Source organism: Podarcis gaigeae, assembly GCF_964106915.1.
Source record: "Podarcis gaigeae genome assembly, chromosome: 2".
NCBI classification, from domain to species: Eukaryota; Metazoa; Chordata; class Lepidosauria; order Squamata; family Lacertidae; genus Podarcis; species Podarcis gaigeae.
Window position 1 is genome coordinate 83,436,372 of NC_139679.1, and position 24,454 is coordinate 83,460,825.

The 24,454-nt window shown below is 40.9% G+C and overlaps 1 protein-coding gene across 12 annotated transcripts in view; it reads right to left on the reverse strand.

The window, feature by feature from the left end:
- The window catches only part of ERC2 (ELKS/RAB6-interacting/CAST family member 2), a 505,832-nt gene that overhangs the window by 260,092 nt on the left and 221,286 nt on the right, over positions 1–24,454 (reverse strand). For 4 of the 12 annotated variants that reach the window (XM_083727012.1, XM_083727004.1, XM_083727009.1 and 1 more), the window contains 2 exons: positions 13,773–13,966; positions 6,905–6,916 (listed from right to left, as the gene is read on the reverse strand). In XM_083727012.1, the coding sequence (XP_083583138.1) occupies positions 6,905–6,916; positions 13,773–13,966 (206 nt within the window). Of the gene's footprint in view, positions 1–6,904; positions 6,917–13,772; positions 13,967–14,672; positions 14,703–24,454 lie in introns of all 12 variants that reach the window. The other 8 variants (XM_083727006.1, XM_083727001.1, XM_083727008.1 and 5 more) reach the window with 3 other exon arrangements.

The window sequence follows — 24,454 nt, forward strand, 5'->3', positions numbered from 1 at the left end:
CCTAAGAAAAAAATGGGACATTCCAGGATCAAAACAAAAACCAGGATGGCTTCTCTAAATCAGGGACATCCTTGGAAAATAGGGACACTTGGAGGGTCTGGGGGTAAACATTAGTTGAATGCAACAATTTGTCTGTAGAATTCATTTTCTAAGCTGCTGTTGCTTCCAGTCTGATGGTAATGGAGAATGCAGAATCAAGAAAGGTAAAGAACACTGGTTCTGCACCTGATAGTCCATCTGGTTCTTTATTGTTACATATTCTTGGTCCAGTCTGAAACTGAGAATCTGGACTAAGAATATGGGCCTTATATGATGGAACTGTCAGCACCTTCAGGAATTTATGGAATCAATTCCAAATGGGCTCACATACTATGAATCATTTTGGGTGGGATGGTAACTTGGAGACATGTAGGAGGAGTCCAGCTAGGGATTACAGCACAAGATCAAGTATTTGTCCTGCCTATTTTTACTAATAAGAATGCAGGAAGCTGCCTTACACCCCAGTATTGTCTACACTGACTGGCAGCAGCTTTCGGGGGGGGGGGGGGGTTAGACAGGAATCTTTCACAGCCTTTGTCAAGTTTGGAACTGAGACCTTTTGTACGGCAAGCAAGTTCTCTGCTGCTGAGCTATGGCCCTTTATTTACAAGATTTGTTCTAAACCCAGAGCTGTCTTATAAATATACTCTGATGTTTTGAAATGCGCTCAATTGTTTTCAGTCGTTAGCCTTTTCTTTTGCCTATAGAAAAGAGGTGAGTACCAAACCCTGAAACCAAAGTTTATTTACCTCTTCTTAACATGTAGTTATCTCCCACTTGGACTACTGCAATGCGCTCTACGTGGGGCTACCTTGGAAGGTGACCCGGAAACTGCAATTAATCCAGAATGCGGCAGCTAGACTGGGAGTGGCCGCCGGGACCACATAACACTGGTCCTGAGAGATCTACATTGGCTCCCAGTACATTTCCGAGCACAATTCAAAGTGTTGCTGCTGACCTTTAAAGCTCTAAACGGCCTCTGTCCTGTATACCTGAAGGAGCGCCTCCACCCCCATTGTTCAGCCAGGACACCGAGGTCCAGCTCCAAGGGCCTTTTGGTGGTTCCCTCACTGCGAGAAGTGAGGTTACAGGGAACCAGACAGAGGGCCCTCTCAGTAGTGGCGCCCACCCTGTGGAACACCCTCCCTTCAGATGTGAAGGAAATAAGCAGCTATCCTATATTTAAAAGACATTTGAAGGAAGCCCTGTTTAGGTAGGGACACAGGTGGCGCTGTGGGTTAAAGCCTCAGCACCTAGGACTTGCCGTTCGAAAGGTCGGCGGTTCGAATCCCTGTGGCGGGGTGCGCTCCCGCTGCTCGGTCCCAGCGCCTGCCAACCTAGCAGTTCGAAAGCACCTCAGGGTGCAAGTAAATAAATAGGGACCGCTTACCAGCGGGAAGGTAAACGGCGTTTCCGTGTGCGGCTCTGGCTCGCCAGAGAAGCGATGTCACGCTGGCCACGTGACCCGGAAGTGTCTCCAGACAGCGCTGGCCCCTGGCCTCTTAAGTGAGATGGGCGCACAACCCCAGAGTCTGTCAAGACTGGCCCGTACGGGCAGGGGTACCTTTACCTTTACCTGTTTAGGTAAGTTTTTAATATTTAATGCTGTATTATTTTTAATTGGGAGCCGCCCAGAGTGGCTGGGGAAACTCAGCCAGATGGGCGGGGTATAAATTATTATTATTATTATTATTATTATTATTATTATTATTATTATTATTATTATTACATGTAGTTCGGTTAAGGTTGCCATATTTCAAAAAGTGAAAATCCGGGCACAAAAGTTCTTGAGGTTTCTTTTTTGCAAAATGAAATTTTGAACTATTTTAAAGGAAATTCACCAGAAGCTATACTTCCAACATGGCTTGCCGGACATCCAGATTTCCCCGGACATTTCAGCTATTTCCTCCCAAATGTTATTTACAAGGGCCGAATCCCAGTTATGTCCAAGGGATTCTGGATGTTTGGCAGCCCTAAGTTCAGTATGGCAAAGGATGACGGTCACAAATAGCTTAATCTGAGTAAGAAACATGTGTGCATGTTATCTCTGTGATGGCTATAGCATTGATATTCTCTGAGTGACAGTTACTGTGAATGTTTCATTTTGTACATGGAAACTTTTTGAATGGTGCTTCCGGCTGCTTCTGGAACTGTCAAACTATTAGAAAAAACGGGGGGAAATGTCCAATGTGACATTTAAAACTCTTTTAGACCTTGGCTTGCACATCTCATTGAGTTTTACTTCCCCACAGAAATGATTAGGCAGACCAGCAGCACAGGCTCACCATGAAATAGCTGGTACCAACTACTCTGCTGGTATTTACTATTCTGATGGAACAGGCTCCTACGCTGTCCTAAGAGAGTATTGTACTGCTGCATCATACATAACTACTAGTTTTACTTTTCACTATAGTCTCTCAACTCTAAGCTTCTAACCTGAGATCTTGGCTTTATCTCTTGAAGGAGAGGGGTCTCAGCCGCTGGCAGTCTCTCTTTTTTTTATAAGATATTTATTAAGGTTTTCAATATTAATACAGTAAAAATCAAAAAGAAAAAAAGAAAAAATAACAAAAATACAAAAATAAAAATAATTAAAAACACACAAAGTTTTCATAACTTATTTTCCATTAACTTATTTCCCAGACCTCCGCATACCTCCCTTTTTTGTATTCCAATTCAAATTGTTAGTTCACCAAATCATTATCAATAAATTTTAACCTGCTTCTAAACCTTTTTTTCCATCTCTTGAAACATTACAGCTGGAAACCGCTTAATTTCTATCCGATATCGTTCTAGCATTCATTAATTTTACAATATTTCTGTAAATAGTCTTTGAATTTCTTCCAGTCTTCTTCCGCCGACTCTTCTCCCTGGTCTCGGATTCTGCCGGTCATTTCTGCCAGTCCCATATAGTCCATCACCTTCATCTGCCATTCTTCCAGAGTGGGTAGATCCTGTGTCTTCCAGTACTTTGCAATGAGTATTCTTGTTGCTGTTGAAGCATACATAAAGAAAGTTCTATCCTTTAACACCAATTGGCCGACCATGCCCAGGAGAAAGGCCTCTGGTTTCTTCAGGAAGGTATATTTAAATACCTTTTTCATTTCATTATATATCATTTCCCAGAAAGCCATAATCCTTGGGCATGTCCACCAAAGGTGAAAGAATGTGCCTTCATTTTCTTTACATTTCCAACATTTATTATCGGGCAAATGATAAATTTTTGCAAGCTTGACTGGGGTCATGTACCACCTGTAAATCATTTTCATAATATTCTCTCTTAAGGCATGACATGCCGTAAACTTCATACCTGTGGTCAGCCGCTGGCAGTCACACTTGTACTCTCAACCCTTGCCCCTCTTCACTGATAAAAACTAGCAGGGAGGGCACAGCTGGTTGAGCCAGGAAGGTGATTAATGCCTCCTTGTGAGAGGGAGTGGTCCCTGCTTCCTTGAAGCAGGCAGCAGTAAAACCATGCTTTGAAGCAGGCAGCAGTAAAACCATGCTTTGAGAAACCCTCCCTGGATTCAGAAACTTTAAGTATTGGCCAGTTGCCAGTCTTCCTTTCTTGGCCATTGGTTCTTGAGCAGGTGGTCATGGACTAGATCTAGGCACTCTTGAAGTAAACTGATTTTCTAGATCCATTTCAATCAGGGTTTAAGCCCAGTTTTGCCACAGAAATGGCTTTGGTATGATGACCTCTGTCGGGGAAGTGTGTCCCTGTTAATTCTCTTCAACCTCTCAGTGGTTTTTGATACCATTGACCATGGTACAGTGGTACCTCAGGTTACATACGCTTCAGGTTACAGACTCCACTAACCCGGAAATAGTGCTTCAGGTTAAGAACTTTGTTTCAGGATGAGAACAGAAATCGCGCTCCGGCAGTGCAGCAGCAGCAGGAGGCCCCATTAGCTAAAGTGGTGCTTCAGGTTAAGAATAGTTTCAGGTTAAGAACGGACCTCCGGAATGAATTAAGTACTTAACCCGAGGTACCACTGTATTCTTCTAGAATGTCTATCCACGTTAAGGGTGGGTGGCACCACTTTAGAGTGGTTCTGGTCCTACCTGGATAGTCAATTCCAAAGGCTGATGTTTGGGGAGTGCACTTTGGCCCCGTGGAGCCTCCAATGTGGTGCTAATCAGAATTCAAATTTATCCCCTATGCTGTTTAACATCTCAATGAAACCGATTGAGTGGGGTCATCCAGAGGTTTGGAGAACATTGTCAGCAATATGCTGATGACACACAGCTTTGCTTCTCCTTCACATCTGCAGGTGTGGCAGTGGATGTGCCGTTTCCCCCTCTGAATCACAGGCAAAACAATTTCCTTTCACCTAATAGACACACAAGGTCTTTCCAGATGATCATCTGAAGCAACTTCAGTCTGCAGAATACTACCACATAAATATATAACTTAGTTTTCTTTTGAGTTACAGCAAAAGACCTCAGGTTTTTATAATCAGAGAAATGCAGACAGCTCTAAGTCAAATAAATGTGCCCCTAGGCCTGTCTGATACTTGGAATTCTGCCAGCAAATAAAAACATTAGATAACCAAAATTATCCACCTGGGAAGCATATGCAAAAAGATAGACTCCTTCTTTTATTTCACTCCAAAGATTACAAAACTCTGGATGATTTGTGAAAAGGCATGCTTTTGTCTAGGTTTTTCTGTCAATGGAAGACAGCTGCTCCAGGTAAAAACCAGCAGTCTGAGGTACAAAAGTCACTAGCTTAGAAAGGTTCACAAAGCTGCCCCGCTCCACAGAAGGATTAAATTAACCCACACCATGAATTTCCAAACTACAGATTAACTCACATAATGAAGTTTATGCGCACATCTTATTAATGCTATTATCTCTTTCAAAGTCTTTTGATACCATGAGGTTTTGGTACAGAATTTGAAGAAAGCATTTAGGGGGCCATGCATGATCATGCCCACCCTGGCAGGAAAGGTTAAGAATAAATTCAGAAGTTATTGGTTCTTCGGACCAACTAATGTGGGTAATGTGAAATGCAATCAGAGAGAGTTGCAGCCCCTTCTTATATGAGCAAGACAGGCAGGCAACCAAAAACCTCTTTTCACAAAAGAAGACACTACAATCTTTTGTGACATTGTTCACACACTTTTTTCATTTGTCCAGTAGCACCTTATAGACCAACTAAGTTTATTCTGGTATAAGCTTCCGTGTGCATGCACACTTCTTCATATATTTTTATTCATTAGCTTGCTCTATGTAGTAGGATGGTGAAGGTGGCGCTGTGGGTTAAAGCACAGAGCCTAGGGCTTGCCGATCAGAAGGTCGGCGGTTCAAATCCCCGCGACGGGGTGAGCTCCCGTTGCTTGGTCCCTGCTCCTGCCAACCTAGCAGTTCGAAAGCACGTCAAAGTGCAAGTAGATAAATAGGTACCGCTCCGGCGGGAAGTTAAACAGTGTTTCCGTGTGCTGCTCTGGTTCGCCAGAAGTGGCTTAGTCATGCTGGCCACATGACCCGGAAGCTGTCTGCGGACAAACACCGGCTCCTCGGCCTATAGAGCGAGATGAGCGCCGCAACCCTAGAGTCGGTCACGACTGGACCTAATGGTCAGGGGTCCCTTTACCTTATAGACCAACTAAGTTTGTTCTGGTATAAGCTTCCATGTGCATGCACACTTCTTCATATATTTTTATTCATTAGCTTGCTCTATCTAGTAGGATGGTGAAGCAAACTGCTCATTTCCCCCATGAAACATTCATAAAGATAAGCTGTGTTCTCATCCTTATTCATCACAGAAACATGAAATTGAGCACTACATATATAAACCATATCAATCCACAGCTTGCCTTGCAATGTTATTCTAGTCTAGGGATTCACTATAGTCTAGACAGAAAGAAGAACCACCATTAAGTTGACCAATAAGGCTGTTTACTACAGTAAGTGTTCTAAAGCGGCTACTCAAGAACTAGACATTTCTAGCACTTATAAATTTTATGTTCTCCATTGCAAATTAATATTCACAGTTGGCAGTGACTAAAACTCAAAGTACTTTAACCTCTTCAGTTTTCTGATATATTAATGAAGTATAGTCATATTTCCTTCTCCAGTATCTTTTGGAATCAACTTAAATCTTTCATTCACACAATCATTACAGCTACTTAACCAATCAATGTTTACTTATCCCTGTTAGAAATACATTTCCTTTTTTTTTGCAGATGAATCAAACGAATGGCTGATTGCCATCTTACGATCAACAAAAAATCCAATACATTCTCATCTCTTATGGGTCCTTAGCAAACAGTATTTATTCTTATAATGCTTGATTCATTTTTTAATTCAATTCTATTTTTGTTATGCTAATCTTTGGGATATCCAGTCCATTCTGCATAACGTTCTCACTTTTTAGTATGTATTAACAAAAAACCCAGCATGATGTCATTATGGTTCCAAATCCTACTATTACAACCCATAAATTATAATGTGGGGGGGTAAACATATTGTTTAAAAATTGCTTACAGGAAAAAAGGCAAAAGTTAGTTACATTTGGGTTGTAACTAATGATTAAGTATTTCAAAACACTGAGATTTACTGAAACATTACCCAAGGAACTGCTGTTGTACCTTTAGTTGTGTTGGCAATTTACAGTTACCAGTTTATGAGTCTTTACATTTTAACACAAAATCCTTCAGAAAATTTTCCCCCATCTGGAAACAGAGTGAATGGGGAGTTTTTAGAAAATGTCTGCCATCAAAAGAATCAACAACAACAATGCAGGGATGCACATACTTAAACGCAAGTAGCCAGAGGATACTCTGTGTCTATCAATTTAAACATGAAGTGGATCTGATAAGTGAGTGATGTGAGACAATAATATACCAAAGGTACTGACCTGGAAGTCAAGCTGGTTGAAGCAGGGGTGAAAGCGGCAGTTTGGAGAGTAAACACAAAAAGGAAGGAAATAGCAAGAGAATAAACGAAGGAAAAACATTAGTTTTTCAACATAAAAGTGAGCAGATGTTATATCAGCAATCTCTTGTCAAAAACAGAAATCAACAAATAAACGTTAGTGTACAGTGTTTCTAAGATGGGTGATGACCAAAGCAACAGCTTAGGAGGAAGTAAACATGTTGCTTATGTATGATGGAAAAGCTACCTTAGAATATGTATACATTCTCACGTGTATACACATACAAGTGAAACACTATGAAGCTGATGGCAGTTGCTAAGGCATATGTTTGACAGGAGGCATTCATGCTTGGGGGAAATAAGGATTTGAGGATGACTCATATACAGCAAGTCATCTTCACCCATGAAAAATAAAGGAAGCTCAATGGCTTGGCTAGATGTTCAAAGAATTTTGTCAGATATTCTCAAGTACTGATCACTTACACTGATCAAAGACACCACTTTTTCCCATGGAAACATAGACCTTTCTAAAGCTGAGAGCAATCTTTTTCAGTCCCAAGAATAAGACCAATACTTCATCACTGAGAATAACCAGATGCATGATAAATATTTTTTTTACAAAAATATTTAACATGTCCTTTCAATTAGCCAAAACACACATACAAACCCTTATCTAATGCCAAACCAAAAAGAGTCCCCCAGAGCCATCACAGGTGCACATTCCTGCATCATTTTGCAAAAGGTGATTTATTTATTTTTTAAACATCAGAAATAGCTGCATAGTGATTTGGTATGCTGGTTTTTTTTATTTCAGCGGGTTTTTTTCTCTTGAATTTTCTGCTGACATTTCAGTTGACGTCCCTCCCACTACCATACTATTGCATTGTTGTTTCAGTATGGTGATATAAAGGAACTGTAAGCTTAAGTATTTTGTCAAAATATGACAGAACATTCATCAGGCATTTGCCTTCACAGAGGCACAAGCCTCTCTTAAGTTGGAACAGCCTTACTCAAGGCAACTTGTGAAACATGAACTACAGCACTTGTTTTTCATTTCCTGTTGGTTGATTATTTATTTGGGGCTCTCAGTTTGATGTTATTTAGCACATGTCCAAGCAAAGGTTTACTGTGGAATTTCCCTGCCTTTGTATACTTTAAGAGAAGAAATTAACTAAAAAGCAGTAAAAGATGGCAGTATCATATGCAGAGACTAAGGTTGAACGGATTCGTGTCTGTGTTCAGTACATGTCTACAAAAGTAGACTGTAAAGTCTATTCCATCAACTGCCCATCCAGATTTTTAAAAGAAAAAATATTTTAAAACCTGCTTGCTTTTAGCAAAAAAAATAGAGAGAGAGAGAGAGAGAGAGAGAGAGAGAGAGAATAATGTACCGTATTTAAGAGAACTATAGAAATTATCATTCTTCCTTTAAAAAAAAACTCCCATTTCTAGCTTCCCCAAGCAGCTGAAATATGCAGCACTTGTTGTGCTCACTGGACATTGTGATCAAAAACCTGCTGGAAGCAGCAGTATACTGAGATCTTCATAGGTAACTCTACAAATAGAAAAGTGGTTCTTCCCCCCATCCCCAACAACCCATTTAGCAGGGACATTGTATGGGGGGAAATATGGCTCCCCTAAAAAAAGATTAATTGGAGCAGCCATCTTGTTCTTGATATAGCTATCCAGGAAGAGGCAGCATGTCATAATGTACTGTGACTTCAAGGTTTTTTCTGGAGCCACAATGCTCCCCTGTCACTAGGGGCATTGTGGGAAATTTGAAATGAAGGACAGTTCACAGCAGCCTGTTGCATATCACAGCATTACTGTTGCTTTCCTTCCCTGCTGCTGCTGCTAAGCCTCCTAATGCTGGGCTACAGTAAATTTTGCTGAAAGATAATGGCAGGAACCAAACATAGGGTACACACAGAGTCAGAGAGAGGCTTAATTCCATTCTTTAATCAAGTAGCTTTCATGGGCCCCACATCCTTTCAGAATAGTTCCACAAGATGAGGAAGGTGGTAAGCTAGGTTTCACAGGGCCCCTGTTCAGAGGTGGATTTAAGGCAGTGAGAGAAATGTGGGGGTACTGGGTGCACAGCTGAGGCAGGCACCTCCTCAAAGCCCAATAAGCACCTGTCCAGCTTCAGGAAGGAGGCATGAGGACTCTGACAGGGTCCTAGAGTCCTATTGCCTCCTTCCCCAAGCAGGGCAAGTGCTTACCAGGTTTTGGGAAGGAGAAGGGAGGGCTCTAGGACCTCAACAGAGCCCTGTGGCTCCTTCCCAAAGCCCAGCACTTTGTTTACCCTATGTCTGCACTGGAAGGTGTGAAATGTTAGCCTCCCACAGGACAGCATATACTCAAAGTTTGCCCCTGCCCTGTCTTCCCACCATTAGCAAATGAGGTACAGCTAATTGCATCTACAAGCTGCAGTTCAACTTCGGCACCAACCTTTACTGGGGTCAGTAATAAGCTGCACCTTCCTTCTACAACTAAAGGAAAATTCAGTCATAGATCTTACAAGGATTTGCAGCTGTACGTAAAAGAACAGAGGTCATTCACAGTGATTAGCAATTGTGCCCTTATTTCAAATGCTCTAGTTGAGGGATTAAAGAGAAACTGATGTTTTCAAAAAAAACAAAACAAAAAAACCCCTGGTCCACTCATGGTGTTTTTTTCACCTTTTTCAAGTTAAGGCAGAACCAATATGCTATTCATCTCCAAACTTATGTGTGTAGGCTTTCTGTCTTCATTACATTTTAAGGCCAATAGTAATTCCATCCACCAGTAACTCAAAAACTCTTAGCTGTTTTAAGTCTATATGATTGTTGTGGAGTACTTCAGCTTGGTTTTCGAAGACTTCCATGCATCCCAGATTTAAAGTTAAAAACTATTAAGCATGCCACCATTTTAAAATGAAACACATTTATGTATGTGTGAAGAGAATCACATGGGCCAATAGGGACCCACACGCCTTGAACTGAATTGACCAAGGACAGCTCTCTCATCTTGCTCAAGAGAATTCATGAAGAAGCAGCTTTAGAAAGAGTCTAAAGCAATGTTCGGTTGCCAGGAGCCCAGAGATTAAAATAACTGAAGAAAACACAGAAATGGGTGGCTAGAGGGGTGGGGAAGAACCATCTCTTGTACATTGCCTGGTCTAAAGGCAGATTGGGTAAAGGGGGGAGGAGGAAATTCAACCTGGCAAAGGCTGGGGTGCCTCAGCTGAGGACGTTTGCATTTTGGCTATCCACTAATTGGTACAAAAGCCAGTATCCAGGCAACTATGCCAAATGAGCCAAGTTGCCTCATCACATAATTTGCTACAAATGGGGAAAGAGCTTGTATTGAGTCCCTAACTACTCCACTGGAAATATTTTCACATCATTCAGCATACAAGGCTCCCAGTTCCTGGGTGGCAGTAAAAGCAGGCTGAAGGAATGTAGTCCTGTTGAATTGTTTGAGAAATTGACGTTAATACGAATCCTCCACAGTGCAGGGAACTGCGTAACCAGATATCAGTGCACAGTCTGGACTGAGCATCGTAACCATTTACTGCCACTGACCAGACATATAAAGTCACTCAGAGATACACCTCACCACCTCATATTGGAAATATGCCACCCGTTTTTATCCTGCTCTGCATACATCTGAGACTCATTCCTCTGAATGAAACTGAAGCACAAGCATGTAAAATATCCACCCATTAGAATTCCTGCCTTTGCTCTCCAGTCTGTGACAGTAATTTTAAAATGGCTCTGTATTCTAAATGGTTCAAAAAGTTCACATAAATCACACACACACACACACACACACACACACACACTTTGTTCAGGAAATCACATTCATATGCATGAAGAAAAGCATAAGGTCTTTTCATATATTTTGTCTGTCTGCAATTGATTATATTTTGCAAGTGAATTGCTTTAAAAGCTAGATGCTCTATTTTGCTAAAAATTCTCCCAGGCTGGAGGATACGAAAAGAAAAACCAGTGCCCTCTTCCACAGAGTGTTGAGTATTAGCCACAAGCACTGATTTAATTAAGAGCTATTCACATTTTCACTATTGCACTTCTAGGCTACAAGCGAGTTACAAAATAGCATTTCAGCTACACAAAATAGAAGGCAGGAAAAGTCACCTTGCGTATTGGGGAGAGAGGGGAGTCATGCTATGGCTCCTTTATCCTATTAGCAGTATTTCCATTTTTTAGCAACAATTTTGCAGATATTTCTAGCAGGAGTCACACAGTAGAAGGATGTGGTTTGCAAATACTTGTTATTTTAAAAAATCCTGCTATGGGACATAACTTTGTGTTCACAAGGAGCTAGAAGTCCTCAAAGGTGCCCAGGCACAGGATTAACCATTTGCTTTGCAGGTATCATATTGTAAAGTTGTAGGCTGGAGTCCTAAAAACATGGAACATATTCTGCTAGTCAGCACTGCTGAAGGAATGCAAAACAGGAAGTTCATAAATGATTGACAGGTGGTTATCTCTACACACCAGCTAGGTGAAGTCACATATTGTAACCTAGAGAATCAGGATCATAAGACTATAGGTGCACCTGCAGTCTCATAACTCATCCCTCTGACCGTTATGGGAGGGTCTTTAGGACCTTGGGCATGTCACTCCTGTAGGCAGACAGCAGGTGGAACAGAAGAATGAAGCAGACTGTGAAGGGTTTTATTCTAGTTGTGCTTAAGTGCTCAGTTTAAGTGCCTTGTTTAGTCTAAGCCAGTGGTTCCAAAAGTGGGTGGTACCGCCTCCTGGGGGCAGAGGGATTACCCAGGGGGGCACTGAGAAGCAAGTAAGTGGCAGGGGGGCACTGAAGGTGTAAATGATTATCAGATTTTGAAAAGCTGGTATCAATGGAGCATCAGTTTTGTTGAATTAATTAAACTAAACAATTTTAACTGGATTTTAAATAAATGAGCAATTAATTGTTACTGTTTTCACGTTTATTGTGTTATCTTCTTATTTAGTGGGTTGTGCAAACCACTATTCAGGCATGGGGGGTGAATTTATGGAACCAAGGAAGTAGTGGTCGCAAAGAGATTGGGAACAGCTAGTCCAAGTAGGCTCTGTGTACGTTTGTTGCTGCATTTTATGTCTAATATTTGCTGTACAGTGGTACCTTGGGTTACATACGCTTCAGGTTTACATAAGCTTCAGGTTATAGCCTCCACTAACCCAGAAATAGTGCTTCAGGTTAAGAACTTGCTTCAGGATGAGAACAGAAATCATGCTCCGGTGGCACGGCAGCAGCAGGAGGCCCCATTAGCTAAAGTGGTGCTTCAGGTTAAGAACAGTTTCAGGTTAAGAACGGACCTCCGGAACGAATTAAATACTTAACCCGAGGTACCACTGTACAACTAATAAAACTTGAAATCTTCACCCACAAGTGTGCTTATTGCCACTGATTTCCTTTTTTTTGTGCGCTCACCCCAAATCTACTCCAGAGGGCTGGAGGGAAACCCAGTACAGATTTTTTGGGGGGATGCATTTAGGAGTAAAGGGAGGGGATGTTCTGTTGCTCAAGTGGAAATCCTTGCATTAATGGGACAACTTGGCTGGATACAACCCCAGGACTATTAATTATGTACACTATTTAGACAATTTGAAGAATTTTGTTTGTTTCTTTGTAGTACTGCTACCGGGCATGTCATTTGGAGGGATGCCAAGAGCCCCCCAAAAAAAATTTCAAGGAGGGGATTGGGCCCCCTCAAAATCCCCCAGTGGATGTGCACACATGTTGTGGGGCATGCTTGTGTCATGTGCACAAGCCACGGGGTGTGAGCATGACATGTCAGTACGCCTCGTGGTGTGCATGTACAGTGTGAGAACGCCACAGCGTGTGCTGATGTCGCATGGCCCTGGAGCCCTCAATAGCAGAGACAAGGCAGCAGGCTTGACTGCTGTACTGGCCAACTCAGAGATTCAGAAGAGGGTGGTCTATAACATCTAAATAATCAATAATGCAGAGTTGCCTTCATCATCATACATGACTGAATCTTTTCCAGTTTTTCCAAATCAGTCTTCATTTGTAGAGTCTCATACCCATGCTGATTTTGTCTTGTTTCATCAAGACTTGAATGCAAGCTTAAAAAAACAAACAAAAAATAGCCCAGAAATAGCATAGCTCACAGATAGCATCATATTGTTGTCTCACTTGTAACAAAATCTCTTTCAATGAAGCATCATATTGGCGCCTCATTTGTATCTAAATCTCTTCAGCAAAGCACAAATTATTCAGTTAACCGGTCTGTTCTTGCTCATTTTGTTCTCTGTGCAAAACTTTACATTTTTGTTAAAAATATTCCTAAAAATGCAGTGCTTTTTTTCTAAAAAAATGTTTAGGGGTACTCTCATTTTCCTACTCACTACTCCTACTGCCCCTTAATGAGGCGAAACTTAGATTCACAAAATGTTTAGGGGTATGCATACCCCTGCATACCCCCCAAAAAGCACAGTATAAATGTATCAAGGATCAATTTCTATTTTACTTCCAATATTCTATCACCTAAGTACCAATTTCCACTTCACCCAGTGTATTTTTTGTGAGTGCAGAGTACTTCATACTATGTATTGTGCAACATTCTTCCTTTCCCTTCCTCCACAACATAAGGAATAGGAGTTCCTTGCCTGCTTTCTTTTAAAGAAATATTGTCTTTCCAGAAGACACCAAGGGCTGCTCCTGGCCTTGAAAAATATCAGAACAGATATACAAAGAATTCATTCACTGTTTGGTTGCTTTTTTGTTATTCTTCTGTTAGAAAAATGTTGCCATTGTTTCTCATCACAGATGAATGTAAAAGGCATTTGCTGAGAAAACACAAATGATGAGGAATTTACCTTTCTAATTCAGCAATTTTCTTATCTTTGTCATTTTTTTCATTCTCTACTTCCTTGAGGATTTCTAGAAGTCTGTCAACCTCAGCTTGAGCTTTGCCACATTCGTCTCTATAGTAGGCTGCCTCTTTGTCAAGCTGTTTCATCCTGTCAGCAAATTCAGGGTTCATTCGGGCCTCCTCCTCAGCTTCGTGAGCCTGTTAAATTTACCAAGAAAACAGAAAGAAATCACTACCATTTCAGGTAGCTTCACTTGATTCTGGAGTCCCAGACTTCATACGACGAAAGGATTTATGGGTAGCCTGTTAGTTGGCAATGTTTTCTCAATGATTCCCATAACAAGGACATGTTTTTGGAGGGAATCCATAGCACCCTGGCTTAGGAAATAAAATGCTAACTTGAGAGAGAGAGAAACACTGCTAGGTTCTGACTCTTGTTTAGAAAAACGGTCCTGAACAACTTAATATAAACTAACATATAATATGGTTTAATTTAATAACTGCATTAAACAGTTTATGAACGATTTAATGCATACTGTTTTAGGTAAGATGAGAATGCATTTAACAGACAGTTTTACCCAAAATCCTTTCCCCTCTTTTTTTCATTTCATACTGCCAATATTTAACCTGAAACATAAGAAGAAACAAGCCCCTTGGTGGAACAGCACAAATAAATATACCTGGCAAACACATGCATGGGTGGGTGGTCAGTTCACAAACAAGAAGGAATGCAATGAACACAACAGAAAACAAGAGTGCAAAGCCCACTCCTGCTCCCATTAAAGCTAATGGCAAAACCCAATTAACGTCAGTGAGAGCATGAATGGGCCAAAGTGTTTAAAACATTAGACTGAAATAATCACACACAGATGTAAACAAGAATGCACTGCAATGCTTAGCCTACCCCTTGTTTCCCATTATTCCTAATTGGCATCTTCAAAGAGCAGGCAGGGAGAAAACAAGTAGTTTAACCGCAGTGCACATTAAACACACATAATTCAGAGAACACTTTTTAAATGCACACAGATACATTTTAAAGGATTAAGGACATTTAGAACTGCATGTCCTTCCGCTATCTAACAATATATAACAGATGCTGGGTTTGGGTTCAATCCACACTTAGTCATGCCTAAAGTTAGACTCAATGAAATCAATAGTTAGCACTTAAATCCTGTTGGTTTCAATAGGTCTCTTCTAAGCATGACTAAGGCTGCAATCCTAATCCCACTTACCTGGGGCTGGGAGTAAGCCCCATTGAATTCAACAGAGCTCACATCTAAATAGACATGGTCAGGATTGTGCTGTTAGTCTGGAGCCAAGCCTTCATTTTAATTTCCATATTTATATTTACTTCAGGGAATAGATAAGCAAGCAATGAAACAAGTGTCGGTTAAAAGGCAGCATGCAAGTTTAGATAAAAGGTAATACTAACATAAACTCCTTGAAGTTTGACATTCTTTGCAATGATTTAATCATCTTTGGTTTTCAACACGTTTAAGTAAAACATCTTTATTCTGAAGAAATGTGCAAAAAAATAGGCTACTGAAGAACTAACGGCTGTTCCCCACCCCCCTGCATGTAACATATCATTTAAGCATGAGGATAATCAAGAAAATAGTTTCGTTTCAGTGGATTTCTTATTCTCAAAGAGATGTCTGAGGCCACTTCAAATGTGATGAATTTTCTACATAGACAAAACGCATGCAAATCAAGTGTGTTTAGTTATCCACAGCAAAAAGAAAAAAAGAAAAACAAAACTAGTGTGTGATTTCTCATGTCTGATAATGTGCAAGTGGTTTGCAGACTGCCTTTTCTACACAGAAATGTTAATAATGTAGGAAAGTCACCATGTTTGAAGCAGCCCTGGGTTTAAGCATATGAGGGGAGCATTTTCCAAATAAGTAATACATACATTATGCACAAAGGGTACAGTCTACACATAGCCTCCACTCATTTCAGTGGGAGCTTGAACAAGGTTCCATTTGGTACCTAGAGAATTATGTCCATAACGTTCGATTCAGCTCCCTTTGAAATAAACAGGAGCTGTTGTACTTGGCAATGAATGTGAATTGACCCCTTAATCTTTACAAGGCTGGGCTCTATATGGAATTCCAAGCACTTCTGAGTGTTCATCACAGTCTGCCTGATTTGTCACTCCAAAGAGTAATCCACCATTAAGACGTGGCTTCAAGGGGCATGGGGACAATGATGTGAAAAGGGTCTTGGAACTCCCAATGGGTTGCAATTCTGTGCACACCCCATTGAATCTGGTACAGAGTCTTGTGTATGCATGAAGGCTTTTGCTATTGGTTATGAGATAAAAAGAGACTTTCCACCCTTCCCATAGCCAATAGGAGAAATCTCTTACAACAGAAGATTAATAGACCAGCTATGCCAGTTCACAACCAAAAGAGAATATATCTACACCACAAACCAACATAATAATATAACCATCATTGGGAGACTCCTCCATAGGTCTACTCAATAGATTCAGGGTGGCCAATGTTGTGCCCTCCAGGTGTTGTTGGATTACAACTCTCTTCATCCTTGACCATTGGTCATGCAGGCCAGGGACAAAGAGAATTGTAATCCAACATCTGAAAGTTGCCATCTATCCCTACAACAGATCATGGTAGGCTCCATGGTAGTTCAAGACATTCAAGGCATATCCACACACAACGTTATAGTTGAGTTTAAACGGCCATGTCAGGGGCTGTTGAAAGGCGACTCAGCATCTACAATTCTTGCTGGCCCCATCCCAGCTGAATGTAAAAGCAGCAAGGCTGAAAATTGCCTGGCATGGAGACAAGAGAGTGATGGGAGCACCAGCTCCACCCTTGCTGGTATATAAACAGCCAAAGAACAGCAGCAATAGCCTTATTATGGCCAGCATACTGAGGCACACAGTTGGGAGCTTTTATCACAGTGTGGGATGAAAACAAAACATCTAGCAGAGAAAGCCTCAGCAAGGTGGGAGAGAAGTAATGGGAAAACTGTGAGTTATGCAACTTCACAGCTCTGAGGAAAAGGAAGAAAGTAGGAAATGTTTTTTAAGATGTTATTATACTGGAAGGCAAAACCATACAATTTGAAAGGTGGTGATGAGAAGAATCCAGGAATTCCTGAAGAAAGGGCAAAAGGACTCACTGGGTTAGATTTGGGGCTCTGAAAGAACTGAAGCCACTGTAATTCACTGCCAGCTCTTAAGGGAAAGAATCTGCAACATGTCACATACTTAACCTACCATGGTTTTCCTTAAAACATCCTGGAAACTTTGATTCGGTAAACAGGCTAAAGCTGTTTTCAGGAAGCTGAAGCACTCTTATTGCACACTTGGAACTGAGATTGTGAGGATTAAGGCTAAATAACTATCCTATTTGTTGGGAAGAATACATTTTCAGCAGAAAACATATATAAATATGTGAGTAGAGTAAGTACTATATGGTGCATTTAAAATGGTAAGTGTAGAAGTTCATATCATAAATTGAAGTAACTTAGCTGAATAAAATTCAGCTTTTCAATTTTTTAGCCAAGACATAGCCAACTCCTCTTGCCAAAGGAATTAGCAATTATTTTCAACTATGTCAACTCAAGTGTTGTAGGGTGACACTGAATGAAGTCTGTGGTGTAAATAGGGCAAAATGGGGGCTTTCAATGGATCTAAATGATCTCCAGGAGATCGCACGCACGCACAAACACACATACAAGAAAAAGCTTACACTGGTTTGTTCACATTCTCCTTTTGACAGCTAATTCACAACCATTGTTTGAAAAAAACAAGACTTTCCTTGTTGCTTTTTATGATCACATCAGTCAAGGGTCACACAGGCAGTGTACTTAAAATTACCTGGTTGTCATGGCTGGACCATGGTGCATTTTGGATTTATTGTGGCAATTATTGTGCATTGGGAAACCAATGAAATTTGTTCTCAGAGACTTATGGAACCCGGCAGATTCCTGAATGCTCTGGAGAATTTTCCAGCGGAGAGAGCTAGCAATACTGCTGCGGCCTTGGTAATACTCTGGAATGGGGAGATGAAGCAGGCCATCAACATGATTGCTCCCAAGTGCCCTCTTTGGTGCTGTGGAGTTCACTTTGCTCACTGGTACACCAGGAGCTTATGAGTGATGAAACAGACTGGAAGACGACTAGAAGGCAAGTGGCAGAAATCTTGTGCTGAAGCTGACTGAACACTGGTTAGAGCACTGTAACTGTGCTTAATATGTTGTGAGAGGTGACAAAGAAGGCCTACTTTGGTGCCTCCACTGCATCCTCTACTAGCTAAGAGTGCCTTTTACCAGCTTGGGTTGGTAAGTCAGCTATAGCCACTCCTAGCTCAAGATAGCTTGACATCGGTGGTCCAGGCACTGGTAACCTCAAGACTGGATTAGTGTAATGCACCCTATGTGAGGCTTCCTGTGGACTTAACCACTGGTGCATCTTGCAGAAGCTAAATTGTTGACTGGGGTATCCTGTCAACTCCATTTAACACCTCTGCTGAGGAACTGCACTGGCTGCAAATATGCTACTGGGAACAACTGAATATTGTACTTTTAAAGCCCTAAACAACTTGGGCCCAGGTTATTCAAGGGACTGCCTCGACCCAACTGTGTCCCTCAGATGGGTCATTGCTGACAACACACTTTGTTTGTATAAGAAATTGGACTTCTAGTGTTGCAGCTCCAGCCCTCTGGAATAACTCACCCACATTTTTGTTTAAGACTTTTCCAGAGGTGTGACCCTGTCATTTATAGACTATTGATTTTGCACTTGTAGAGGCTGTTTTCCTGTCTTTAGAGTTTGTTGGAGTGGTTTCAATTGTTTTCAGACCTTTTATTGTATCTCATTGTTATATGATATTACATTGGTTCAGTGGCTTTAGGCTGTAAAGCAGTTTATAAATTTGAAAAATAAAATTCAGCAAGGGACAGGAGAATTCACTTCAAATGTCTATTGGAAGTCCACTCACAAACAGGTCATAATGAGGAAACCCCCCACCCCCATGCTGCCTATTCTGCACAGAGCCTCAATTATTTGTTTCTTATGGCTAGGAATGTCTTGTTTAACTGCTTAGAAGCCAGAAGAAAAGACAGGAAGATGAGAACTTTAAGCTCTCCATCTTCTCTTCAGTTACTCTTCTTCAATCAGCAAGCCATGCCAGATCACCTTCAACCAAATTAACCAGTTCCTTGAATAATGCTATTATGTGGATTAAAACACAATGCACATCATATTTTTAAAGGTATGTAAAAAAAAGACTGTTCAGCAATTATTTACAGGCACAAGACGGTCTAAACATTTTTCCAACTAATTTCCAAGCACCTTCATTGTTCCACAAAGTATTCACTGAATGAACTTAACAGTGTACAGTAATCCAAATCTATAATGACACAACTGAGAAATGGCATGATTATATCTTTGAATGGTGTGGTCCATAAACGGTTGTGTGGGTTAAATGTATCTCTTTTTCGCTGCTGCCAACATCAGTCTTGGTAGCCAAGCCCATCGGTGTACCGGTCAGTGGAATGGCTGCAACCAGTGCTATTTTTCTACAAAAATATGTGCCGGATCTCACCCTGAATGCCTCCCTTGTTCTCTTACAATGGCATTGGCACCCACCAGAGAGGTGCTGGGACTGAGTTCCAGTGAGTTCCGGCTGGAAAAAAAGCCCTAGTTGCAACAGCTGTGGCCAGTCGAAGCAGGTTTGGGAGAAAGATGCATGGTTGTTTCAGGGTCAAGATCTGTCAGTCTTCAATTGTCCATGCTACAACCAGGGAGTTGAAGCTTTAGTACAGTACAGTCAGTGTGGAATCATGACCTAACCTACTAGAAAAGGAGACCCATACATAATTTTAAACAATTGCTATTAAATATATCATTTGCATCTTTCCAGATATTTATAGAAAGCGGGTGTAAGAATACAACCACGTTGGATCACAGAATTTTTAAAAAAATTCTATAGAACATATGGCTTGAATTGCTTAGTATGCCCATGTCTTGGAATATGAATTGTCACAAATTTTATTATTTTACAATGAATAATCAAAACAGAATGTCATGCTTCACTGATCACTGGTTTATAGGAGGAGATGGGGCCATATGGAGGAATCAAAGAGGTCAGTCCTTATTAATGAACTGGCCTTCAAGTCTCTGCATTAATGAAACATCTAATAACACTACAATTTTACTTAAAAATGATTATTAACATACTTTCCTATTTTAGAGAAGTGGCTCTCCAAGTGATACAACCTCTTGTCTAAGACACATTTTGTGTTTGGGTGTCTTGAACCCTAATTTGCTTGCATGCACAGGGAGTAGCAGAGTTACGTCTCCATATCATACAAACTTACTATATACACCAATATTACATAATTGTGCCAAATACAAAGAAATTGAAAACATGTGCTTTATTAATTAGCATGCGATGGGCACTGCTTAGTCTTCTGCCAATGGTACGTATACATAAGAACAGTACATCTTAACTTAAAAGAGTCAAAAGAGCCATATAATGATGAATAAATAGAATGAGACAGCAGAAAGATACATGCAATAAAATACTTTAGTTAGATCCTTCAAACTGTATTGATAAATAATATAGAATTCAAGAGAATGTTAACGTTCAGTTCATTATTAGTTAATACCTCGGATTGAGTGAAGGAAGTAATTTTAAACTTGCCTCCTTTGTATTTGCAGTGTTGAACTTAGAAGCTGCATGTTTCTTGTCATTAGTCCTCAATTTCCACAGAACAGCTGGAAAAACATAATCTATCAAATGGATAGCAATGTTTTAATGTAGAACAAAAATAGTTCCTGCAAGGTACTAATTGCCTCAGGGCAAATTCAGGAACTCTAGAAGATATTGTCTCAAACACTATCATCTACAAACCAGTAAAGATGGAAGCTATGGCCAAAATAGCTCTAAACCGGGAGATAGTGGAATGTCTGTTCATTTTGTCCATATTAGTTAGCTATAGATATGCACCAGGTAATATCATACATGGACAGAAGTCAACACCAAGGCTCCACTGGCTTCAATTAAATCAAAGGTTTACCTATTTATGGTTTATCACAAAGGCTGCTTGTCAATTATTATTGTTGTTGCTGTTGTTATTATTATTATTTCTACAGCACCTTTCATCTGAGGATCACAGGGTGGTTTACAATATAAAAACACAAAAATGCACAACATAGTAACAAACAGAAATAATAACACCCCCACAGTTTAAAAGGCCATAGATTGATTAATGAGCCAAAGGCCTGGGAGAAAAGGAATGATTTTACCTGGCACCCAAATATATGTAACGAAAGCGCTAGGTAAGCCCCTGGGGGGAGCATTCAAAAAAGTGGGGAGCTACTACAAAAAAGGTCCATTCTTGTGTTGCTGCCCTACAGACCTCTTGAGGAAGAGGCACCCAAAGATGGTTGCCTCCCCCCAACGTTTTGTACAATGAGGATTTCAAGTGTGAAATGCTTTTAGCTAGTGGTATATTAACAAAGCCTTTCCCAACACCACACCACCCAGAGAAAGCAGAGGAAGCCCTGCATTTCTTTGCCAAACACATTTTTGGGATGCTGACAACTGGAGAAGCTCATGGCGCTCTTAAAAAAAGCAAGGACTGCTCCACCCCTACAGAGGTGGCAGATATAACGTATTATTATTTCTTGCATTTCCATCCCACCTTCTTTTCCAAAGAGCTCAAGGAGGTGTGGTTCTGCTGCTCCTCATTTAATACCCGCAACAACCCTGTGAGGTAGGCTGGGACACTGGGACTGGCCCAAGGTCACCTAGTGTGTTTCATGGCTGAGTAGGGATTAGACCCCTAGTCTCCCAGGTCCTAGTCTGACACTCCAACCACTACACCACACCACACCAGCTCTCAGACCTGTTTGGCCCCTGTGCACCAAAACTTTAAGGCTGGTGTTTGGCATGCTGGAACACAGAGAAGCAGTAGAATCAGTCAGCCAACCTCCCTGCTCTCCTCTCTTCCAAAACAGCTAGGTTTTGTTTTTCCTAAACAACAGGAAAAAATCATCTTCTGTACACCATCCCTAATTACCATTATTAGTATTTGTAACCCCTTTCCACTCAAGCCTACTTCATGCATTGCTCATGTGGAGAGGGTGTGTTGAATTGCACATTTATCCCTACTCTGTCATGCTGCTCCTCCTTCTCCTGCCTTTACTATTACTATGTTCAGGGTAACACCCGCAGTGGGGCGCCTTAGCTACGCATGGAGGCTCCCTGTGCAATTTGGAAACCTTGTTAAACAGGGTTGTAAATTGCAGGGGGCTTTCATGCATGGAGGATTCCTGCTGTAAACATAACCCTGAACACAATGGCAGCAAAAGTGGGTCAGGGGGAGCAGGACAGCTTTGTGGGTGGAGCTAAATATGCAACCCTAAGCCCCCATTCAACACACTTTTCCTCTACACAAGAGGAAAGGGAAGCATATATTTTAACCCAATCCTGACATGTGAGAGCTGTGTGAGGCAAGAGAGAATCCAGACCCTCATCATCTTGCCCAGTGACTGTGCTGGGCACTGCCCTTCACAGTCTCAGCATAAAAACTATCTTTCCCCCTCTACTTATCACAGATAAACCACATTTAACACAAATGTGTGTGGGTTGTTGTTTTTTTCAAAAATCAAATTCATGGTAAAGGAAAAGTCCCAGAATATAAAAGAAGTGTAGAATAGAAAAAAAAAAGTATATCATGGTCCCTTCCAAGTCTGCAATTATGTGATCCTAATCCTGCTGTAGCAGTGATCTGCAAAAACATGTTTAAATATATATATATATTTATATGCTGCCCTTCCTTCAAAGAACTACTTGAGAAATTAGTGCTAAATGAAGTTTTAAGTGAAGTCAGAATTTCAATATTTAGCCATTTTGTCCATTAAACTGGCACTTGTTTCAGTTTAAAAAGCTACAATATTCAGTAAATGCTCTTACTAGGGTGGGCCCCTTCTACTCTTCTTTTCTACTGCAGATACATTCATTTCTTGGTATGGTGTGGTAGACTGAACAATAGACATATTTTGCCTTGAGGCAGGACATTGGATTTGGTCACTTTTTTGCCCTGCCAATTAAAATAAAAAATAAAAGTGAGAAATACAATTGTTTGTGGGAGTCTGAGTGTAAATTAGTTGAATTTATGGTCAATTTTAACTTTTAATTTTCATTATGAAGGGGGGAATCAATAACAGTACAAGTAATGCAGCAAAAGAAGAGGAAAAGATCATTACACAATAGGCTCACAATGCTGACCACAATGCTGAACCAAAAAAACCCCCACATTGAATTCAATGTTCTTTCTTGCCACAGCAGCTGCCAATGTCAAGTTTACAATTTGGGTTTTATTGTTGAAAGAATTTAAACAGCAGTTTGAGGCCTACCATTTGGCAATGCCGCAATACAATTCTGGATGTTCTATATGCTCCCCTAGATGAAAAACTACGCTACACTGGTTCTGGTCCAGAGTCATATTAAATCAAAATACTTTTATTTAAATCAGCATCATTTTTGGCTTTAACAGGCTAAAAGCCAGCTTCTACGGCTTAACTGGGTTATAGGACCGAGATCTAATGGGGAGGAAGAGTTAGGGACAGTTCAAAGAATGCACGATGCATATGCACTGGGATGTGAGAGTAAGCCTGATTTTAATGCACCCTCTCCGATTCTGTGCAGAACCTTTGATATAAATTCATCACTAGAACCTGCTCATGTAATCCCTCCAGCACAAGAAAGCTTCTCAAGCAGACATTTATGCATATAGACAGGAAAAGTTCATCGTGATGGGGAGAGGGTGCACACCTGTGACTCTTAATCTCATAGTCATAGGTTCAAGCCCCACGTTGGGCAAAAGTTTTCTGCATTGCAGGGGCTTGCACAAGATGACCCTTGTGGTCTCTTCCAACTCTACGACTCTACGAAAGCTCCTGAATATGAAGTAAGAAACTGGAAATCATTTCACGTGGAATAAAGTGGGTTTTAAGAGTACTCATGAATTGGATTAATATCAGGCAATTTATATTCTGCTGCTCAGGACTGACCTGCTGGAAGCCTGAAGGGCCCTGCCCTACTTCTCTCCACCTGCCTTGGTGGAGTGCTGCCGCTGCTGCTGGCCAGAGGGGCCTCCTTTTTTGTTTTGTTTTTAAATTGCTTTTATTTTTTATCTATGTCATTTTAAATGGTGATTGATATTAATGCTGTATTCTTAGTTTTAGATTTTATGATTTATGTGGAAATTGTTTTCCATTTGGCTGTGTACTTTTTGATGTGTTTTATTTATTGTTTATGACTTTTGTTATGTTGGTAATTCTGTAAATCTTGTCATGTTGTAAGCCGCCTTGAGCATTGTTTTAACTATGGAAAGGTGGCATACAAATAAAATGATGAATGAATGAATGTTCAGCAGCGACACAAGCATGTAAGTTGACAATGGTCCAGTTGTCACATTGCCGTAAACCAGTGTTTCCCAACCTTGGGTCTCCAGCTGTTTTTGGACTACAGTTCCCATCATCCCTCACCACTGGTCTTGCCAGCTAGGGATGATGGGAGTTGTAGTCCAAAAACAGCTGGAGACCCAAGGTTGGGAAACACTGCCATAAACCATACTTAACCAGTTACCACAAACTTGCCAATCTGAGCCCCACTGCTTCTCCCTGCTGGTGTAAGGAGGAGG